At 42.4% G+C, this 17,390-nt stretch overlaps 1 protein-coding gene across 1 annotated transcript in view; it reads left to right on the top strand.

Moving 5' to 3' along the window:
• Positions 1–3,687: 3,687 nt before the first annotated feature.
• SRD5A2 (steroid 5 alpha-reductase 2) overlaps positions 3,688–17,390 on the top strand; it is a 29,460-nt gene continuing 15,757 nt past the window's right edge. The window contains 1 exon segment of the mRNA XM_032214840.1: positions 3,688–4,198. Within this exon segment, the coding sequence (XP_032070731.1) occupies positions 3,822–4,198 (377 nt within the window). The 5' untranslated portion in view covers positions 3,688–3,821.

Here is a 17,390-nt window from a genome sequence, read left to right as displayed (position 1 = left end):
GGTGAATTGTCATAGACACTACCAGAGAGTTGCTAAATCAAGCATGAATCAGGGGTGGGTTCTGGCCAGCGTTACTGATGGTTTGCTCATGGGTGCACTGCACACGCATGCATGTGCATGCACAGTTTCATGAAAATTGGTCTGCATATGCACAGAACTAAAAAAAAAGATGGCAACAGCAGCGACCAGGGAACCTGTTCAGAGGCATGGCCAGCCTGGATCGCTGCTAGTTCTGTAACCCAGGCCGACATACCACTACCGGTTCGGCCAAACCGGGCCAAACCGGTAGGAACCCACCTCTGTTATGCATTTATTGTAAAATAAGTGGTCCAAAATCTGCAACCCACAATTAAGATGACTCTTTCTATTTGCAGAAACGTTCTGTTTTGGTAGAGCAACTCCATTTTTTAAGAGAATAGCATTCCACACAATTTCTTCTTCAGTCCTTGCCATCATATGCTTTATGGTTTTCGGTGAAGATGGGCAGGTGGAGCCGGAAAGATAATCTTCTCTCTATATTTAGGAAAAACCCTGCTGGCAGAGATAGCAATTTCAAAAGGGATCGTTCATATTCATAATAATAGTGTTTTCTCATACATGTATTGGTCAATTTGACATGGTCTCCCTTTGAAGATCATGTGCTCAAAATCAGGTGGAATAATCTGATTCTTTCTTTGTGGGTTGAAACCTTATTTACAAGTTCAAAAATGTGGGCAAAATATATTTATTTAACATATTTACATGGCTGCCCATCTATCAAAAAACTCTGGGTGGCAAATAAAAGCAATAATAGAATCCATGATATTAAACAAATGGCATAACAAAAATAGCAATAATAGTCAAAACCCCTTTTTAAAAAAATCTTAAACTGTAGCAGCTGACCTGCACCCATATCAGAACTTCAATAGCTCCCTGACAGCAGTGCCTGGAGGAAGAGCCAAATCATTCCAGCCTTACAGAAGTCTAAGAAAACAGAAATAATTCAGCTTTCCTTTTCAACAAGTGAAGAAATATTTAATAGCTTGTTTGCCAATTGAAGCACTTTGTTATGGATTTTGTGCCAACCTAATTTGGAAAGAAGAGTCTTTATGTTTTAAAATAATGGCTACATATAAATCTTTCACATACAATGCACAACTTTATGGGCAGGGGGAAAAAATCCCCTAGTGCAAGAACAAGATGTTTGCCTAGAAAATCCAGAGGCATCACAAACCTCTTTCTGAGAATGTATTTATTTATTAGATCCTTAATCTCATTTTTATTACTTTAACTCAAGGTAGAGAACATAGTCTTTCTTCCTTCTATATTCTCTTCACTAACATCCCTGTAAGGATGGGCTCAGAGAAAGTGACTGGGCCAGTCACCCAGATGGCTTTCATGGCCCAGGAGAGACTAGAACTCTCAGTCTCCCAGTTTCTAGATCAGCATCTTAGCTACTAAACCCAACCAATTTGAAATAAATGGTAACCTGGCTTTTGGTAAAATCACACAAGAGATTTTATTCTAGTTTGTATTTGTTTCAGGCAACAAGAAAGTATTTCTGGAAGTCTGATTAGTATCTTTAAATGCTGTGCAGTAGCAGGATACTTGTTCAATGAAACAGTCACTAAATGGGTTAAATAAAACGTGTGGGATCTCTGAATTATGGACCATTTAGAGGTAACAATGATTTCCATCTGGTTTCTTACTTAGATCCCAGCTGTTCTTCCTTTACAGTCCTACACCTACTATTAATTTATTTTAGAATTAGCTGGAACAATGAGATTAGGCAATATAAAACTGAATGATTTACTTTCTCACATTATCAGAATGAATCAAGTGGGAGCAAATGATATAGTAGAATGGTAGAAACCTCAACCTTCAGGATTGCGTGTGGACTTCCATATTTCCCAGAAGCTTTTCTGGTGATAATGATCAATATTTTATTTATTACATTTCTCCATCGTTTAGAGATGGGACACAGTGAAAAACTTTAAAGTTCTAAAAAACATGAAACATTTAAATAGCATTCCAACAAAGTGCTTATAGTCAAGGGCTATGGTTTTCCCAGTTTGCAATATATGGCTGTGAAAGTTGGACCATAAAGAAGGCTGAGTGCCAAAGAATTGAGGCCTTTGAACTATGGTGCTGGAGAAGACTCCTGCGAGTTCTTTGGACTGCAAGGTGATCAAACCAGTCAGTCCTAGAGGAGATCACCCCTGCTGCTCTTTAGAAGGCCAGATCCTGAAGATGAACCTCAAATACTTTGGCCACCTAATGAGAAGGAAGGACACTGGAGAAGAGCTTAATGCTGGGAAAGATTGAGGGCAAAAGAAGAAAGGGACAACAGAGAATTAGGTGGCTGGATGGAGTCACTGAAGCAGTAAGCATGAGCTTAAATGGACTCCAAGGGATGGTAGAGGACAGGAAGGCGGACACGACTTCATGACTAACAACAACAATAACCTCCCCCCATCTCCCCCCCCTCGCTCTCTCTGTGTCTGTCTCTTGCAAGATCATATAGAGAAGAAAAAATGCCACACCTCCTACCATTATATGACTATTATATTTTTGACTTATTATACTCTGGACTCCAGGAGATTGTAAACCATGATTTATTGCACATCACCTTGGAAGAGACTGATTGCAGAATAAACATTTACAGGCCACCCTTTTATCTTTATTAAATTGGGTTCAGAGATGTGGTTGCCACATAACCAGCAGACTCATGATAGCAACTATGAATGCTGAGAGTTCATCTGCAACTCTACCAGTAGGTGACTTCTGTCCGCATGAACCATTTTGAGAAGTAACAAAAAGTGGTCTCTGGACCACCTGGGCTGGAAAACCACTTACACCAAGGAGACACAAAACTCAACCCCAAAGTCCCAGCATCCCTTTGGAAGAGGCTGCCATATCTCCACATTTTAGTTTATGCTGGGAAAGGTGGAAGGAAAGAGAAGAGGAAGAAGACCAGTAAGGAAGATGTACAGTAGTGATGAGTTGAGAAGACCGAAAAACCAGGTTGGGGTTTGGAGAAAATCTAGATACATGGTCACTACATGTTAGGAAGTCTTGGTGGTACATAATCAATCTGTCGAAAGAAAAGGCGAATATGAAAGGGTCTGTAGAGTGGACAGCTATTTGTCTGAAATGGTATCGGGTCTCCTGCTTGAGCAGGGGGTGGACGGGGTGGACGTGGACTAGAAGACCTCTAAGGACCCTTCCAGCTCCATTCTGATTGATTGATTGATTGATTGATTGAAATGCCTAAATGTGCCAAGATCAATGGGATTGAATGGAAAGGGATTCTCTCTAGTGAGATAAGGATGGAGCAGAAAACACAAACCGCCCCGGGACTCGGGAGTGACTTGTGTTTATCATTACAACTTTAACACGCCGGCCAAATTCAGTAAGCGTTCCCTTCTCGCAGCCTCCTCCGACCTGTTGCCGACTCCGGATGGGATAATTCAGCTTCCACGCTGTCCGAGCGCAGCTGGCTCAAGTCTCCGGGCTGGGAAACCTGAAAACCGGGCAGCACTTCAGCCTGAATCAGGAAAGCACCACATTGTTGGGATGCCGTGGCGCAGGACAAAGTCACCAACGAGGGGCGCGAAGTCCAGCCGCTAACTTTAATCTGAAGTTTAGCGAGAAGTGGGGAGGGGCGTGGGGTGTGCGCATGGGGGGGGGGAGAGGTCCCATCCCCGCGATCCCCGGCAGATTTAAAGCCGCGCGCACGGGCGAGGAAGAGAGGCGGGTTCCGACGACACAGGGTCGGGCGAGCCCCTCCTTCTCTTCGCACCTCGCTATGTCTTAGGTGGGAGGAGAGGCGGTTCTAATCCATGGCAGGTTTCGCCTTGACCTCTTCCGTCGCGGCTGAGCGTCCCTTCGGCAGGACACGAGGCCATGCACTGCTGCCCGAGCTGGTGATGACCCTGAGCGCCCTGTTGGTGATTTTGGGGGTGCTGCACTTGTGGCTCTACCTGCAACAGCCCAGTTGCTACGGGAAGCACGAACCCCACCAGTCAACCCCGGGGAAAAACCACGCCGCCAGGACCCCGCGCGGCGCCCACCTGCCGTCCCGCTACGCCTGGTTCCTCCAGGAGCTGCCCGCCTTCCTGGTGCCCGCGCTCCTGCTGGCGCTGAGCAACCCTCCACGCTTCGCGCCGCTGGGCTGCAGGCTGCTGGGAGTCATGTTCTGCGGCCACTATTTCCACAGGTACCCCGCGTGGAAAGGAGGTCGGGCTGGAAAGAGGGGAGAGGAGAGCGCGCCGACCTCCCCTTGCGCCGCTTCTTTAAGCAAATGCGTCGGATCGTCTATGCTGGCTCTTCTAAGCCTGCGGCGAATTCGCCTAGTTAAGTATTGGGGAGCGCAGTGGGGATGTCGAGTCTGCTAGGCGCTTCTTACACATCCTGATCCTTTTGTGGGGGGCGGGGGGTTGAGTTTCCAAGGTTCAAACGCCCGTTGGGCTAGTAGGAACGCGGAGAGCTTCAAGAAGCTTCCGCTTCTGCTCTGGAGTGGCGATCCAAGTTAAACTTTTCCGTTTCTTTCGGATTGATTCCCCGCGCAGATTTTTTTTGGGGGGGAAGGATTGAGCGGGATGCTCGTTCTTCGCAGCTCCGCAAAAGTCGCCGAGATTTGCGAGGGATTCTTCGGTATGCCAGGTGTACAGGAAGCCGGCCTGAAACTCAGTGGGAATTACGAGGCGGTTATTGAGAAATCGCCTTTGTTCCGTTGCTCAGGTCAGATTTTGAGCTCAGTTTATGAACCTGCGTGCCGAGATTGAAGTCTATAGCCAAAATAAATTCGCAGGAAAGTTTGTTTATAGGGTAACGTTTTCTAGTCGAGCTTCATTTCTGGTGATTTTAGTGCCAGGTTTAGTGGATAGGGTCCGCAGTTCCCGCAAATAGTATTCTCGAGTAGCTGAAATGCTGAAGCTTTGCAACCCTTAATTCTAATGGTTTGGTTTGGTTTTTTTAAAGAGAGCAGTCTAAAAATATCCATAAATGTAGAGATGTTATCTTGAGAAGTCTTAGTCTTTCTGTCTGCTGCAATTATTGCAATAAATGTTCAGCTTCTATTTTAAAAACCAGGAATGAGGAAGAAAGAAGATATTAAAGGTACTGATGGAACAGCTTGCTTTCCCTGGCATACTAAGATCTTGATACCATAAGAAACTCTTTTTGTACTTCTAACACTTTATTGAACAATTTACACCATTCACCTTTTATGCCCAGTACCCTTCCAGAGCTTCAGCTGCTGCCTTTCTAATCCTTTAAAATCTTTTTTTTAAAGATCTTATGTTTTTATATTTTTATTATTACATTAAAAGTGAAAGAATAAAAATATAAAAATAAAAGTTTCTTGAAAAGAAACCCCCAACCAAATTCCTATGAAGGATAGCCAATCCCAATGTATCCTGCAAGATGTGGACTACAATTCCCACAATTCTTATCTAGCAACTGCCTCTAGGTTTTGTGGGAATTGAAGGGGGGGGGGGGGACAGAACTACCAAGATTTTTGTTAACCCCATTTGCAGATATATCCATGAGTGTTGGTGTGCACAAAATCCTACTGGTTCTCCTGCTATTGTGAAAGTGGATTCTTGCATATAGGCAGAAGGAGGGACTAGATCAGCGGTTCTCAACCTGTGGGTCGGGACCCCTTTGGGGGTCGAACGACCCTTTCACAGGGGTTGCCTAAGACCATCGTAAAACACATATTTTCAATGGTCTTAGAAACCGAGACACCAATTTTATGATTGGGGGTTACTACAACATGAGGAACTGTATTAAGGGATCGTGGCATTGGGAAGGTTGAGACCCACTGGACTAGATGATCTTGAAGAGCCATTCCAATCCTTACACTGTCTGATTCAGCGGCACCTGCTTCCAAAATACCATCTATGTACAGCAACAATGGTAATAGCCTTGCAGATGAATTCTAACTGCCACTTTAAGGCTATATTGTTATATCTCATGCTTGGAAGTTGCATCTCTTGAAAGGCAAATGATTGGCTTGGCGTTACACCACTGACATAGTTACTTTGAAAGGGCAAGTAAAGTAAAACCTTCAACGTGTGTGTGCCAAAGACACTGTGCAAATGTCATGTTACATAATTTCATTAGAAGGAGATTAAAGGCACTTTAAATATTTGTTATTGACACTTTAATCTTGATAAAAATATTAAAATGAATGTTTCTAATTATCCTTTAAAATTGGTTTTGGGAGATACAGCTTATATTCCAGCTAAATAAAGATATGACATTTGTGCCAACTTTTAAAGGTTAAAACAAAAGTATGGTATTGACAGATACAGGATTCAAATGTATAAAGTTATGTGAAATGTACATTTAACAAAAAGGGCCTAGTGTAAGAAGGGATAAAATCAAAGAATGCTAAAGGGTTAATTTAATGAGAATGACTCTTTACCATGCAGGTTAATTTGTGGTGTGCCAGTTCTCTTTCACCCAATTCTCTGGGAACTGAATGTGATTGAGAATGGAGTGAAGTCTCTTTAGAGCAATGCTTTTCAATCTTGGTAACTTTAAGATGTGTGCACTTCTCTTTGCTAGCTGGGAAATTTGGGGAATTGAAATCCATACATCTTAAGCAGAGGTGGTATTCAGCAGGTTCTGACTAGTTCTGGAGAACCGGTAGCAGAAATTTTGAGTATTTTGGAGAACCAGTAAATACCACCTCTGACTGGCCCCGCCTCCATCTATTCTCTGCCTCCCGAGTCCCAGCTGATTGGGGGGAAATGGGGATTTTGCAGTAACCTTCCCCTTCCATGTCCACCAAGCCACGCCCACCAAGCCTCACCCACATGTAGTAAAAAAACTTGAATCCCACCACTGATCTTAGGGTTGTCAAGGAGAAGAAACATTGTTTTTTTAGAGGTTCTTCTGGGGCTCATCCACACAGTAGCAGTGATATCGCCAGACCTCGCTGTTTCAGCAGAGTAAGGAAGATACTCAGGGAGGATTCACACCCTGGCCAGTATCTCTTTACACTCTTACCATTGGGCAGAAGACATCAAAGCATAGCCAGCTGGACAAACAGATTTAAAAACAGCTTCTACCCATGGGCTGTCAGACTCCTAAACACAATCACAAACACTTCATGTACATATAGAAGCTATGACTAGTTTCTCCCCCCCCATTACTTGTATAAGGATTATTCTCTATACCAGTGACAGCTAACCTTTTTGTAATTGTGTGCCGAAAGTGCATGTGTGCACATGCACCCATAATGCAATGCGCATGCTATCCCCCATGCTCCCCCATGCATGTGCATGCAACTCCCTTGCACTTCTCCTGCCCCCGCACATGCATGTGCAACCCTGTGTTCCCCCACCCCTTTGCATGCACACATGACCCCCCCACATGCACCCCACACATACGCACACACACTCAGTGCTCCCACCACCCCATGCATACTTAACCCACCACATGTGCCATCCCATGCACACCAGACATGTTCTCCCCTGCGCATGTACAGCAGCGACCCAAAACCAGCTGGCCGGCAGGAGTCGCGCACACATGTGCAATGGAACTGAGCTGAGGTGAGAGCTCTTGTTCCCGCAGAGAGAGCTCTGTGTGCCACCTGTGACACGCGAACCATAGGTTTGCCATCACGGCTCTATACTATTCATGTTGTCTTGTATTTTCTGTTATGGATTGCACCAGTGGAGGCTAAACCAATTTCATTGTATACATGATGTACAATGACAATAAAGGCTGCTATTATTATATACTTTATTCATTAAACATGAAACTCAGTCAACTGAACATTTAAAGATGTGTCACAAATACCATTGACAAGTGCTAATGGTTGATACAGGTTTATTATATCCTTCTTTCCCTCTGCCCCAGGACAGGGAACAGAATATGCCACACATGAAATTGCCTCACAGTATGTACTGCCTCTGGACTCCAGCTGTGCTGGATTACTGTTGATACAGCAAAACCACATGAAATTGAATAGTTTATGATAGGCAGTTACCCTCCCTGTAATCTCAAACTGCAATGCCATCCACAGAAACAATCTGCCAAAGGGGGTGGGTATGCCTTTTCTGCTTGGACAAAATTTATTTTGAGGAAAGGAATATAGACTTAGCAAATATGAGTCATTTTTTCTGTGTTAAGGCTTGAACAATTGTGAGGGTTAGCCAGATATTGCTCAATAGCAAACGTCTCGGAGTAAGATTTTTTTTTGAGACAGATTTTACTACATAGTGTTATTTTAATTATTAGTTAGTTTGCATACTTTGTTCTTAGGGTAGAAACTACATTGTGTACCGGAATAACCACAACAGTAGAGTTGTTTTTCCAATATTTTCACCTTCATTCATTTTTTTTTCAAAGCCTGCCTTAGGCTTCCTGATTTTCAAGCCCCATTTTCCTTCCTGAAAGTATTTCTTACGTATTACCTAACCGGGAGAAATACAGGTAGTCCTCGACTTATAACCACAATTGAGCCCAAAATTGATGTTGCTGAGGTCAGACGTTTGCCCTGTTTATAACCTTTCTTGCCATGTTGTTAAGTATCATTGCAGTTGTTACATTAGTAACATGGTTGTTAAGCAAATCTGGCCTTGACCTTGTTTATCAGAACGTTGCAAAAGACCAAATACAGATCTTGGCCAACTAGTACTTCAAAATTTTTGTGCCTTTGTCAGTCTACAGTGTTTCTCAACAATGGGAGGATACATGTGGATATCAACTCTCATTATTTTCTGTGAACTGCTTGGAGAGTCAAGCAATGGGTTAAATTAGTCTGGTTGACCTGGGACTGAGAATCTTTTTTCCTTGACCACGCCTCCTGGTGCCTCATGACACCAGATTTTTTCCTTAGTCTGGCCTGATAACAGACTAAAAGTTGAGCTCCAGCTTTTTTAGACCAGGCTTGGACTCTCCTTTTCTATATTTCAGCATTTTTCCTTTTATTCAGTTTTTTTCATTGCCTCTTATTTTCTGTTATTCCCTTTTGTTTCCCTTTTCATTGATTCCTCTTCTACTTCATCGATGGCTTGTGACGGTAGGAGCGACACTTTGGATGGCAGCGGAGGCTCTTTAAGAGCCTATTTTCTCCGAACGTTGGCTGAGCTACGTCATTTTCAACAGGACATTCTATACCAACACGTACTCTTGATGACAGACAATGAGGCCACCAAAGCCCACATAAACCACCAAGGGGGCACGCGATCCAGAAAGCTCATGGTGGAGGCAGGAGGCAGGTGGGCAGAGCGTCACCTCGAGTCCCTCCGCTCGATCACATCTCAGGGGTGAACAACACCCCATGCCAGACTGGTTGAGCTGGACACCATAGACAATACAGAGTGGCAATTACACCTTGGTCATGTTTCGCCAGCTGTCTCACAGATTTGGCACTCCGATGGTCGACCGATTTGCAACCCGCGAGAACATGCACTCCAGCAGTGTCTTCTCCCACTTCCACCATTGGAGGCAGAGGGGACAGACGCTCTCCACTGCGTTGGCCCCAGGATCTATTATATGCCTTCCCGCCACTACCCCTGCTACCACAAGTGATCTGCAAAATCATCGCCGAGAGGGCGGAGGTACTGTTGGTCCTCACTCGCCTTGGGGGTCCTGGTACGCCGATCTTGACAGCTTGTCGGTGTCCAGCCTGTGGCAAATTCCCCAGGGCCAGGTCTCCCTAAGCCAGGGAGCCATTGTACATCCGGACCCCCAGTGGCTCCAGTTGGCCATCTGGCACTTGAGGGGGACCTCCTGAGGAGGGATGGCCTGTCGGAGAAGGTGATTCATACCATCCAGGCATCATTCAATGACCAGGATTTATGATTCCACGTGGTCCAGCTTCACCAAGTGGTGCGATAACCTCCAAATTGATCCAGTCACAGCACCAGTTTCCTGTGTATTGGACTTTCTTCAGGGGGGCCTCGACAAGGGACTCGCTCCTAACACCCTCCATTGCCAGGTAGCTGCCTTATCCACCGTTTGGTCAGGGGGCTCAGCCCAGACCCTCAGCATGATCCCAAGGATTAGGTGTTTCCTCAAGTGTGCTTCCAATTTATGCCCTCTGATGGTCCACCGATACCCGACTTGGCAACTATCCATGGTCCTCCAGGCGCTCACTTCAGCTCCCTTCAAGCCACTGAACACTTTTTCCTTCCAACACCTATCTCTCAAAACAGTTTTCCTTGTCACAATAACATCTGAGAAGCGCATTTCCAAGCTGGCGGCCCTCGGTCTGTGAAGATCTTTGTATCATTCATCCGGATAGGGTTGTTCTACACCTGGACCCTGCATTCATCCCAAAGATCAACACTTGGTTCCATAGGCACAAGGGATCATATTACCGAACTTTTGCCCGCATCCCAAGCATCCAAGGGGACGTGTCTGGCACACACTAGATGTGAGACGGGCTCTGCGAAGATACATAAAATGAACAGCAGAATTCCACAGATCGGAGGCCCTATTCCTGTCATTCCAACCGGGGTCCATGGGTAAGAAGGTGTCCTCTGCTACCATCAGCAGGTGGCTGAGAGCGTGCATTGCAGCTGCTTATGAGCATCAGTCCAGGACTGTTCCTCGGAACGTCACTGCTCATTCTACGAGGAGCGCCACCACCACTGCAACCTGGGCAACCCGGGCTATCATAGATGACATCTGCAGAGTGGCTATGTGGTCCTCTCCGTCACCCTTTGTCAGACTCTCTAAACTGGACATGTTTACATCGGCCGAAGCATCTTTCGGTAGGTGGGTTCTCCAAGGGGTTGTTTCCATGACCGAATCCCTGGACAGACCTTCTTCCCACCCTAATGACATGTAACTTGGGTATGTCCCATTGCTTGGACTCTCCAAGCAGTGCACAGGAAAATGACCATTGACTTACCTGAAGGGTCCTTTTCTGTGCACTGCGGGAGAGTCGAACCCACCCTGGGTTATTGTGCCCAGGGATTCTGTACCATCAGTTACCATCGAACTCTTCTCTATTCATCAACAAATTTACTACCTTCACTGGATCCAGAGATCGTCAAAAACCTGGCGTCACAAGGCACCAGGAGGCGTGGTCAAAGAAAAAAGATTCCTCAGTCCCAGGGCAACCAGACTAATTTAACTCATTGCTTGGACTCTCCTGCAGGACACAGAAAAGGACCCTTCAGGTAAGTGATGGTCATTCTCAGCCACCCTACTGGCCAGCCTAATAGTTGAAGAATTCTGGAAAGTGAAGTCCACACACACTCCATTTGCCATGATTGAAAAATACTGGTCTAATAATGCTGGTGAGAGATGCCGATATATCTTTTGTTTTGGCCTCATGCTTGAGCTGGAGAATGTTGCTAATTGCTTGATTGCCACCGCCAATGCTGCACCTCCTTCCAAAGCATTCTGAAATGCAAGTCTGCATTGACAGAAGGTGGCATGATTAATCAAGCTGGCACTGAATATTGTGTTGTGGCAATTTGCTCTACTTTGTAGATACTCCTGGCAATATATTCATGATCCCATTTACAATCCTACATTATAAATCAATGAACCAGAATAGAGCTGGAAGGGACCTTGGAGGTCTCCTAGTCTGGCTTCCTGCTCAACCAGGAGATCCTATACCATTTCAGACAAGTGACTGTCCAATCTCTTCTGAAAAACCTCCAATGATGAAGCACCCACAACTTCTGAAGGCAAGCTGTTCCACTGGTTAATTGCCCTCACTGTTAGGAAGTTTCTTCTTAATTCTCCATTAATTTCCTAATGAGTTTCCATCCATTGTTTCTTGTCCTGCTTTCTGGTCCTTTGGAAAATAAATTGACCCCCTCTTCTTTGTGGCAGCCTCTCAAATACTGGAATACTGCTATTATGTCCTCCCTAGTCCTTCTTTTCTCTAGACTAGTCAAACACAAATCCCGCAATTATTCTTCATATGTTTGAGTCTCCAGGACTTTAATCATCTTAGTTACTCTTCCTTACACTTTTTCCAAAGTCTTTATAAAGGCTTTATAAAGTGGTACTAATGCTTCACGTGATTTTGATTCTATGCCTCTGTTTATACAACCCAGGATTATATTAGCTTTTTTGGCTGCTGTCGCACAATACTCACTCATGTTTAAATGATCGTCCACTAGGTCTCCAAGGTCCCTATCACAGTTACAGAATGTATTCCCGGCATTGTCAAACCCCTCCTCCTGTCCCAAGTAGAAGAGTGATCCTTGGCAATGATACTTGGCAATGCATTTGCATTTCTACCCATTCTCTCTGCATTTCTGGCTTCCCTTCCTAGAGGGCTCTATTTTGACATTCACATTATAGAGAAGAGTCACGTAATACAGTATATGGGGTTCATTGCCTCTGTGAGTAGGACACCCTGCACGGTGCTTTAGAGCAGAGAGAAGAGTATTAGTGCCTGATAATTAAAATGAGATTCATGTATCAGTGGTATGGAAGTTAGTCACTAGAGTCCCATGTTACAGTATTCGTTTTCCCTTTTGTTAATTTGCATGCTGTGCATTGTCCTGGCAGTCTCATATGTACTGTTAAGCTGAATTTAGTGTCCAGAATCCCAAGCAAAGAAGTGTTTTATTTAGGACTCATAAGAAGCTAAACTAAACTAAACTATGTTATGGTTTAATGTTATTAAGAATGTACAAACCCCAGTGAGAATAATATTCTAACAACGATAGCTTTCCTATGTTTACTATTATGACTACTTTAACTAGGTTGCTATGACTTTCTCAACGTTCTTTAGAAGTCCATTGTAATATGGGAGTGAAGGTGGGTTAGGGTTCTGTTAAAATAATGTTATTTGCAAATTGCCAATTTCCATACTCTATAATAGAATGTTTAAAATTCTCATGTATTTTCTGCAGCTCCTTCTGAGATAAATCACCAAGTAATAAGGATAAATATAAATATGATAAATATAGGAACAGACTATGAAATATATGATTACAAAACAGTCCTATATTCACCATAGCCTGCAGCATCATGGAATAGAATAGGATAGGATACTTTATTTTGGCGAGCATCAGAATTGTGCAAGAATCAGAAAGGATACTGATGCACTCCCTCTTGTCAGTTTGTTAGGTTGGTATAAATCTTCAAAAATTGTTTCCAAAATGAAAGAAAATAAGTGCATACTCAAGGCTAAGTGTGACCTCAAGATAACAAACCAATGCTTTTCATGTTTACATGAAAATAAGAAAGTAAATTTTTTAAAGTAAATTCACTTTTGTTGCACTATTCTTTAACAAATAAATTTGAATTTGAATTTGAAGCTGACTTAACTAACCTTGTGTCCTCAGATTGATTGGACTTTGGAACACATCAACATATCTAAAGTGCACTAAGTTCTAAGTTGGAAAATATTGTTTCATGAAATTCACTCTAAATGGGAGCCATGAGTAAACAACTTGGCTAGTGTACTTTTAATATCTGAATGGGTACAGAGTTTCCTATAGTACCCGGTTAAAAATACAAGTGATAGTATATCACTTATCTCTTTGTAAAAAAGAGAGTCCTATTATCTATTGGTGGTTTGGGTGCCTTCTTGAAATCATCAGTGATGAAACTGTACATCTCACTTGTACACAGCTTACCAGTAAAGAATGCTAACAACAGATAAGATCATAAGTTCTACATGAGTCAATTTTATTCTATATCTCACAATAGAAGGATTTTAAAATCCTTGAAAAGTTTTCTCATATATCCTGCTTCATGTTTGCAGACGAAATCTTCAAAATGTAAAATAATTAGTAATGAAAGACCCAGAATGCAAAAATTCTGTTTCTTAAAAGTTGGTCTTCATTTCTCCATTCTTTTCATTTGCCCATTTGTAAACATTTTAATATACGTATATGTTAATAAATTACATGTAGTCTTTCTTATTACATATTGTGTGAGAATGTCACAATTTTAATTGTGCATGAGGATTAAAAGTCAACTAATATGTAGCCATGGCATTTATGTTCCATTTTAATATGCAAGAAGTCCTTTCTGTTCTTCTCATAATTAAAACCACATAATAAATCTTAGAATTTTCTGCACTATTCCAGCAACTAGCTTTTTGAAGTATCTATTCTGGCTAAGTCATTCTGGCACATCTTTCATCCTTTGAGCTGATATATGAGACACATTAAAGCAACAGGAACAAACTGATCCATCTTCATAAAATTTCATGCATTTATTTTCTAGAAAAATAGTAAGGGATATTTTGTGGCAAGAAAAGAAGGGCAATTTTCAATTATCTGCCAGGTTGTAAACTAATCTCTCTCTCAAACTAATAGATAGAAAATGACTAGTAGAATAAGTCTAGCTGGAAAGTAGATGAGGGGGAGAAAGTTTGGTAGAACTTTCCAAGAATGAAGATTCCCATGTATAGGTTATAAGCAGATAGTCCAAACAGTATGTACTCATCATTTCTTCTATAGAAACAAACTGTTGCAGTAAAATGTCTTATTTAAGTTGTAATTATAGAAAAAGCTCTGACTATATTACATAATAGACATATCTCAATGACATGTGTTCCTGACAACAAAATCTTATATTTAAGAAAGTTAAATAGTTAAAAAAAGTATGATGTTACCCTCATGTAATGTTCTTTGGGGGTAGGGGGAATCCCTTCTCATCCCATCAGTGGTATGTGTCTTCTTTAATCTTGGATCCTCTATCAGGGGCATGGGAGTTTGAGGGTTCTGTGCGGTATCTTAGCTGTTCCTAATATTGCACTCTTCTGGACAGAGAGCTCTGGTGTTTTCCCTGGGCTCTCTTGGAGCCAACTTAGGAGTCGCAGCCCTAAGTGCTTCTACCACCAATAGGAGCATTTTATTTTCCATATTCTTTCTAGTTTCCCCTTTGTGACCCAGTACTTCTCCAGCCTCCCCTTCTCCTTCTTCCTGATGTTGCTGTAACTTATCATTGCTACATCCACCACAACTGCTGAATTGTGGATCTCATCTACTACCATAATGTCTGCTTGATTGATCATTACTGCATGTCTGACCAGACCCGGAAGTCCTACAAGATTCGACCCTGTTATTCCCATGTGGAATCTCCTATGTGGACTTGGGAGGTCTAGCCCATACAGTGGGCAAATGTTCCTATACACAATTCCACCTATGTGATTGTGCTATTCAGTGTATACTCTTCTTGCCTGCATCTTTCACCTTATCACTATGTGTTTCATTGTCTGTGGGGCCTCTCTGCATGGTCTGCATCTAGGGTCCTGTCTAGTGTAGTAGACCCCTGCTTCTGTGGATCTGGTGCTTAGTACCCATTCTTGTGATGTTCTGATCAGTGGTCTCTTTTAATCCAGCCCTTTCCAACCACTGGTAGGATTTCCCAATGTCAGCCTCCTCGGATATCTGCATTTCCCCTGCTTGATTTTTCCATGTCTGTTGCTGCCCCGGGCATTCTCTTGGAAATCAATCTTTGAGTACTATCTTACTGATGTTACTTTTGGATATTCTGGGTTTTATCCAGGACAGTGGCTTTCACACTCACCAGACTATGCATGCACTCTTTCCAGCTGGTGTACAATCTCTTGGTGTTGGACCTGGGATGGAAACCTCCTTAAAAATTGTGAGGAGTTTTCAGGTCTTTAAATAGGCTGTGTCCATCCCTCCTTTGGTTAGCTCACTATACTGGCAGGATATCTGATGACTGGCAGGGCGTATGTGCTGATGGCATGGATCTTATCTTTCTATTGAGCTGTCTTTTCAGGACATGAATTATCCTTTGATGATATTTGGGCATTGTTGTCTTCCCTGCCTCCTCCTTGTGGTTCCCATGAAACTGTGGGATACCAAGATATTTGTAGCTGGTCTGTATGTCTGCTATGTGGCCCACTGGTCCTCTCCATCAATCTTAACTACTTTCCAATATATAAAATTACAGCAAATGTGAAGTTTGAAATAGTGCCATAAGTACATGTGTTCTGACAGGTAGTCGATGGATCTTCAGTGTGGGAACTTTAGTAGGAAGCAATTCTAAGCTTTCAGTTACTTTTTCTGAAGAAAATTCTATTCTAAAGGAGTTGAGATTTCAAGATTTATAACCCAATTCACTCCACAAAACTCTACTTTTAGAGTTGTGAAAACAAAATAAGAACATTGAATGTGACCTATATTTGCAACCTTCCTAAACCTGATATGTTTTATTACAGCTTCTGTCTTTCCTAGTCATCATGGCAAGTTTGTAGTTAAAGCCAGGAGAAAGCCGCCAAGTTGGAAACGGCTATAATATATTAGCCAAACATATGTGACTGTTGAGTTCTAAGAGACCTCTACTGGATGAGTCCATTGCAAACTATTAAAATATTGAACCAGAATTAATAAAACATTTGCTCTAATAATAATTATGCATGGCTAAAAGGAAAATTATCAGTTTATTGTAATAAAATACATATTCCTAAGCATCAAAAATGTTCTCTCACATTTATGGAAAAATCATTAGGATTAGAGAAAGCTAGGTGGCAGCACTCCTTTTTTAATAATTGAATGATGAAAACTTTTCTCTAAAGGGCACATTTTACATCTGACACTGAAAGTTATCTCTTTTCACTTGCAGTGTTATTGAGGATATTGTTAGACAAAAAGAGGAAGAGAGATATTTGTCATGTTACAAAGTGATCTAAATCTTAAATACTAGAGGTATATTTTGATAAGAGAGAGAGAGAGAGAGAAATGAAGAAAGAAAAAGAAAGAAAGGAAAGAAGGAAGGTATATTCTCCAAATTTAGATATTTTATATCTTTCATATACATTCAATGATCAGAATAAAACCATAAAAGAAATTGGTCATATTCCTGCTACTGACAGCTAACTAAATTATTGTTCAGTACATAGCACTGAAACTTCTATGCAGATTTGGCACAAAGAAATGTAAACAATTACTATGCTTAAAATATTCATGAAAAAAAATGAAAGATTGCATGAAAAACAGTGCCACCAGCACAGGGGTGGTTACTGCCAGTTTTACTACCAATTTGCAATCCGTCCGCCAGATGTGTGCTGTTCAATGAAAATTGTTCTTTGCGCATGCGCAGAACAATTTACAGTGAACTGCCTATGCGCAATTACTAAAAACTAAAATGGTGGCGGCCCAGCAGCGGTGAGGGAACTGGTTCAGGGGCATGGCAGGCCTGGGTCGCTGTCAGTTCTGCGACCCAGGCCTGAATTCCACTACTGGTTTGGCCGAACCAGGAACAAGCCACCTCTGCACCAGTATTATCAGTCACCAACAGATAACAGCACAAATGTGCTAGAAACTCTAACATGATTATTAGCATAGGAAAATTATAAATTGGGAAGAGCTGATTGTGGTGAACAAGAAAAAAGTGGATGGTCAATGACAGCATCTAATGAATTTCACATGAGAAAGGTTAATGAGCTGAGGAAAGACAATCAGCAGAGGACTCATTGAGAATTTGTTTGT

The sequence above is a fragment of the Thamnophis elegans genome, chromosome 4 (assembly GCF_009769535.1).
Source record: "Thamnophis elegans isolate rThaEle1 chromosome 4, rThaEle1.pri, whole genome shotgun sequence".
NCBI lineage: Eukaryota > Metazoa > Chordata > Lepidosauria > Squamata > Colubridae > Thamnophis > Thamnophis elegans.
Note: the sequence above shows the minus strand (reverse complement) of the source record. Positions and strands in the feature narration are given on the sequence as shown.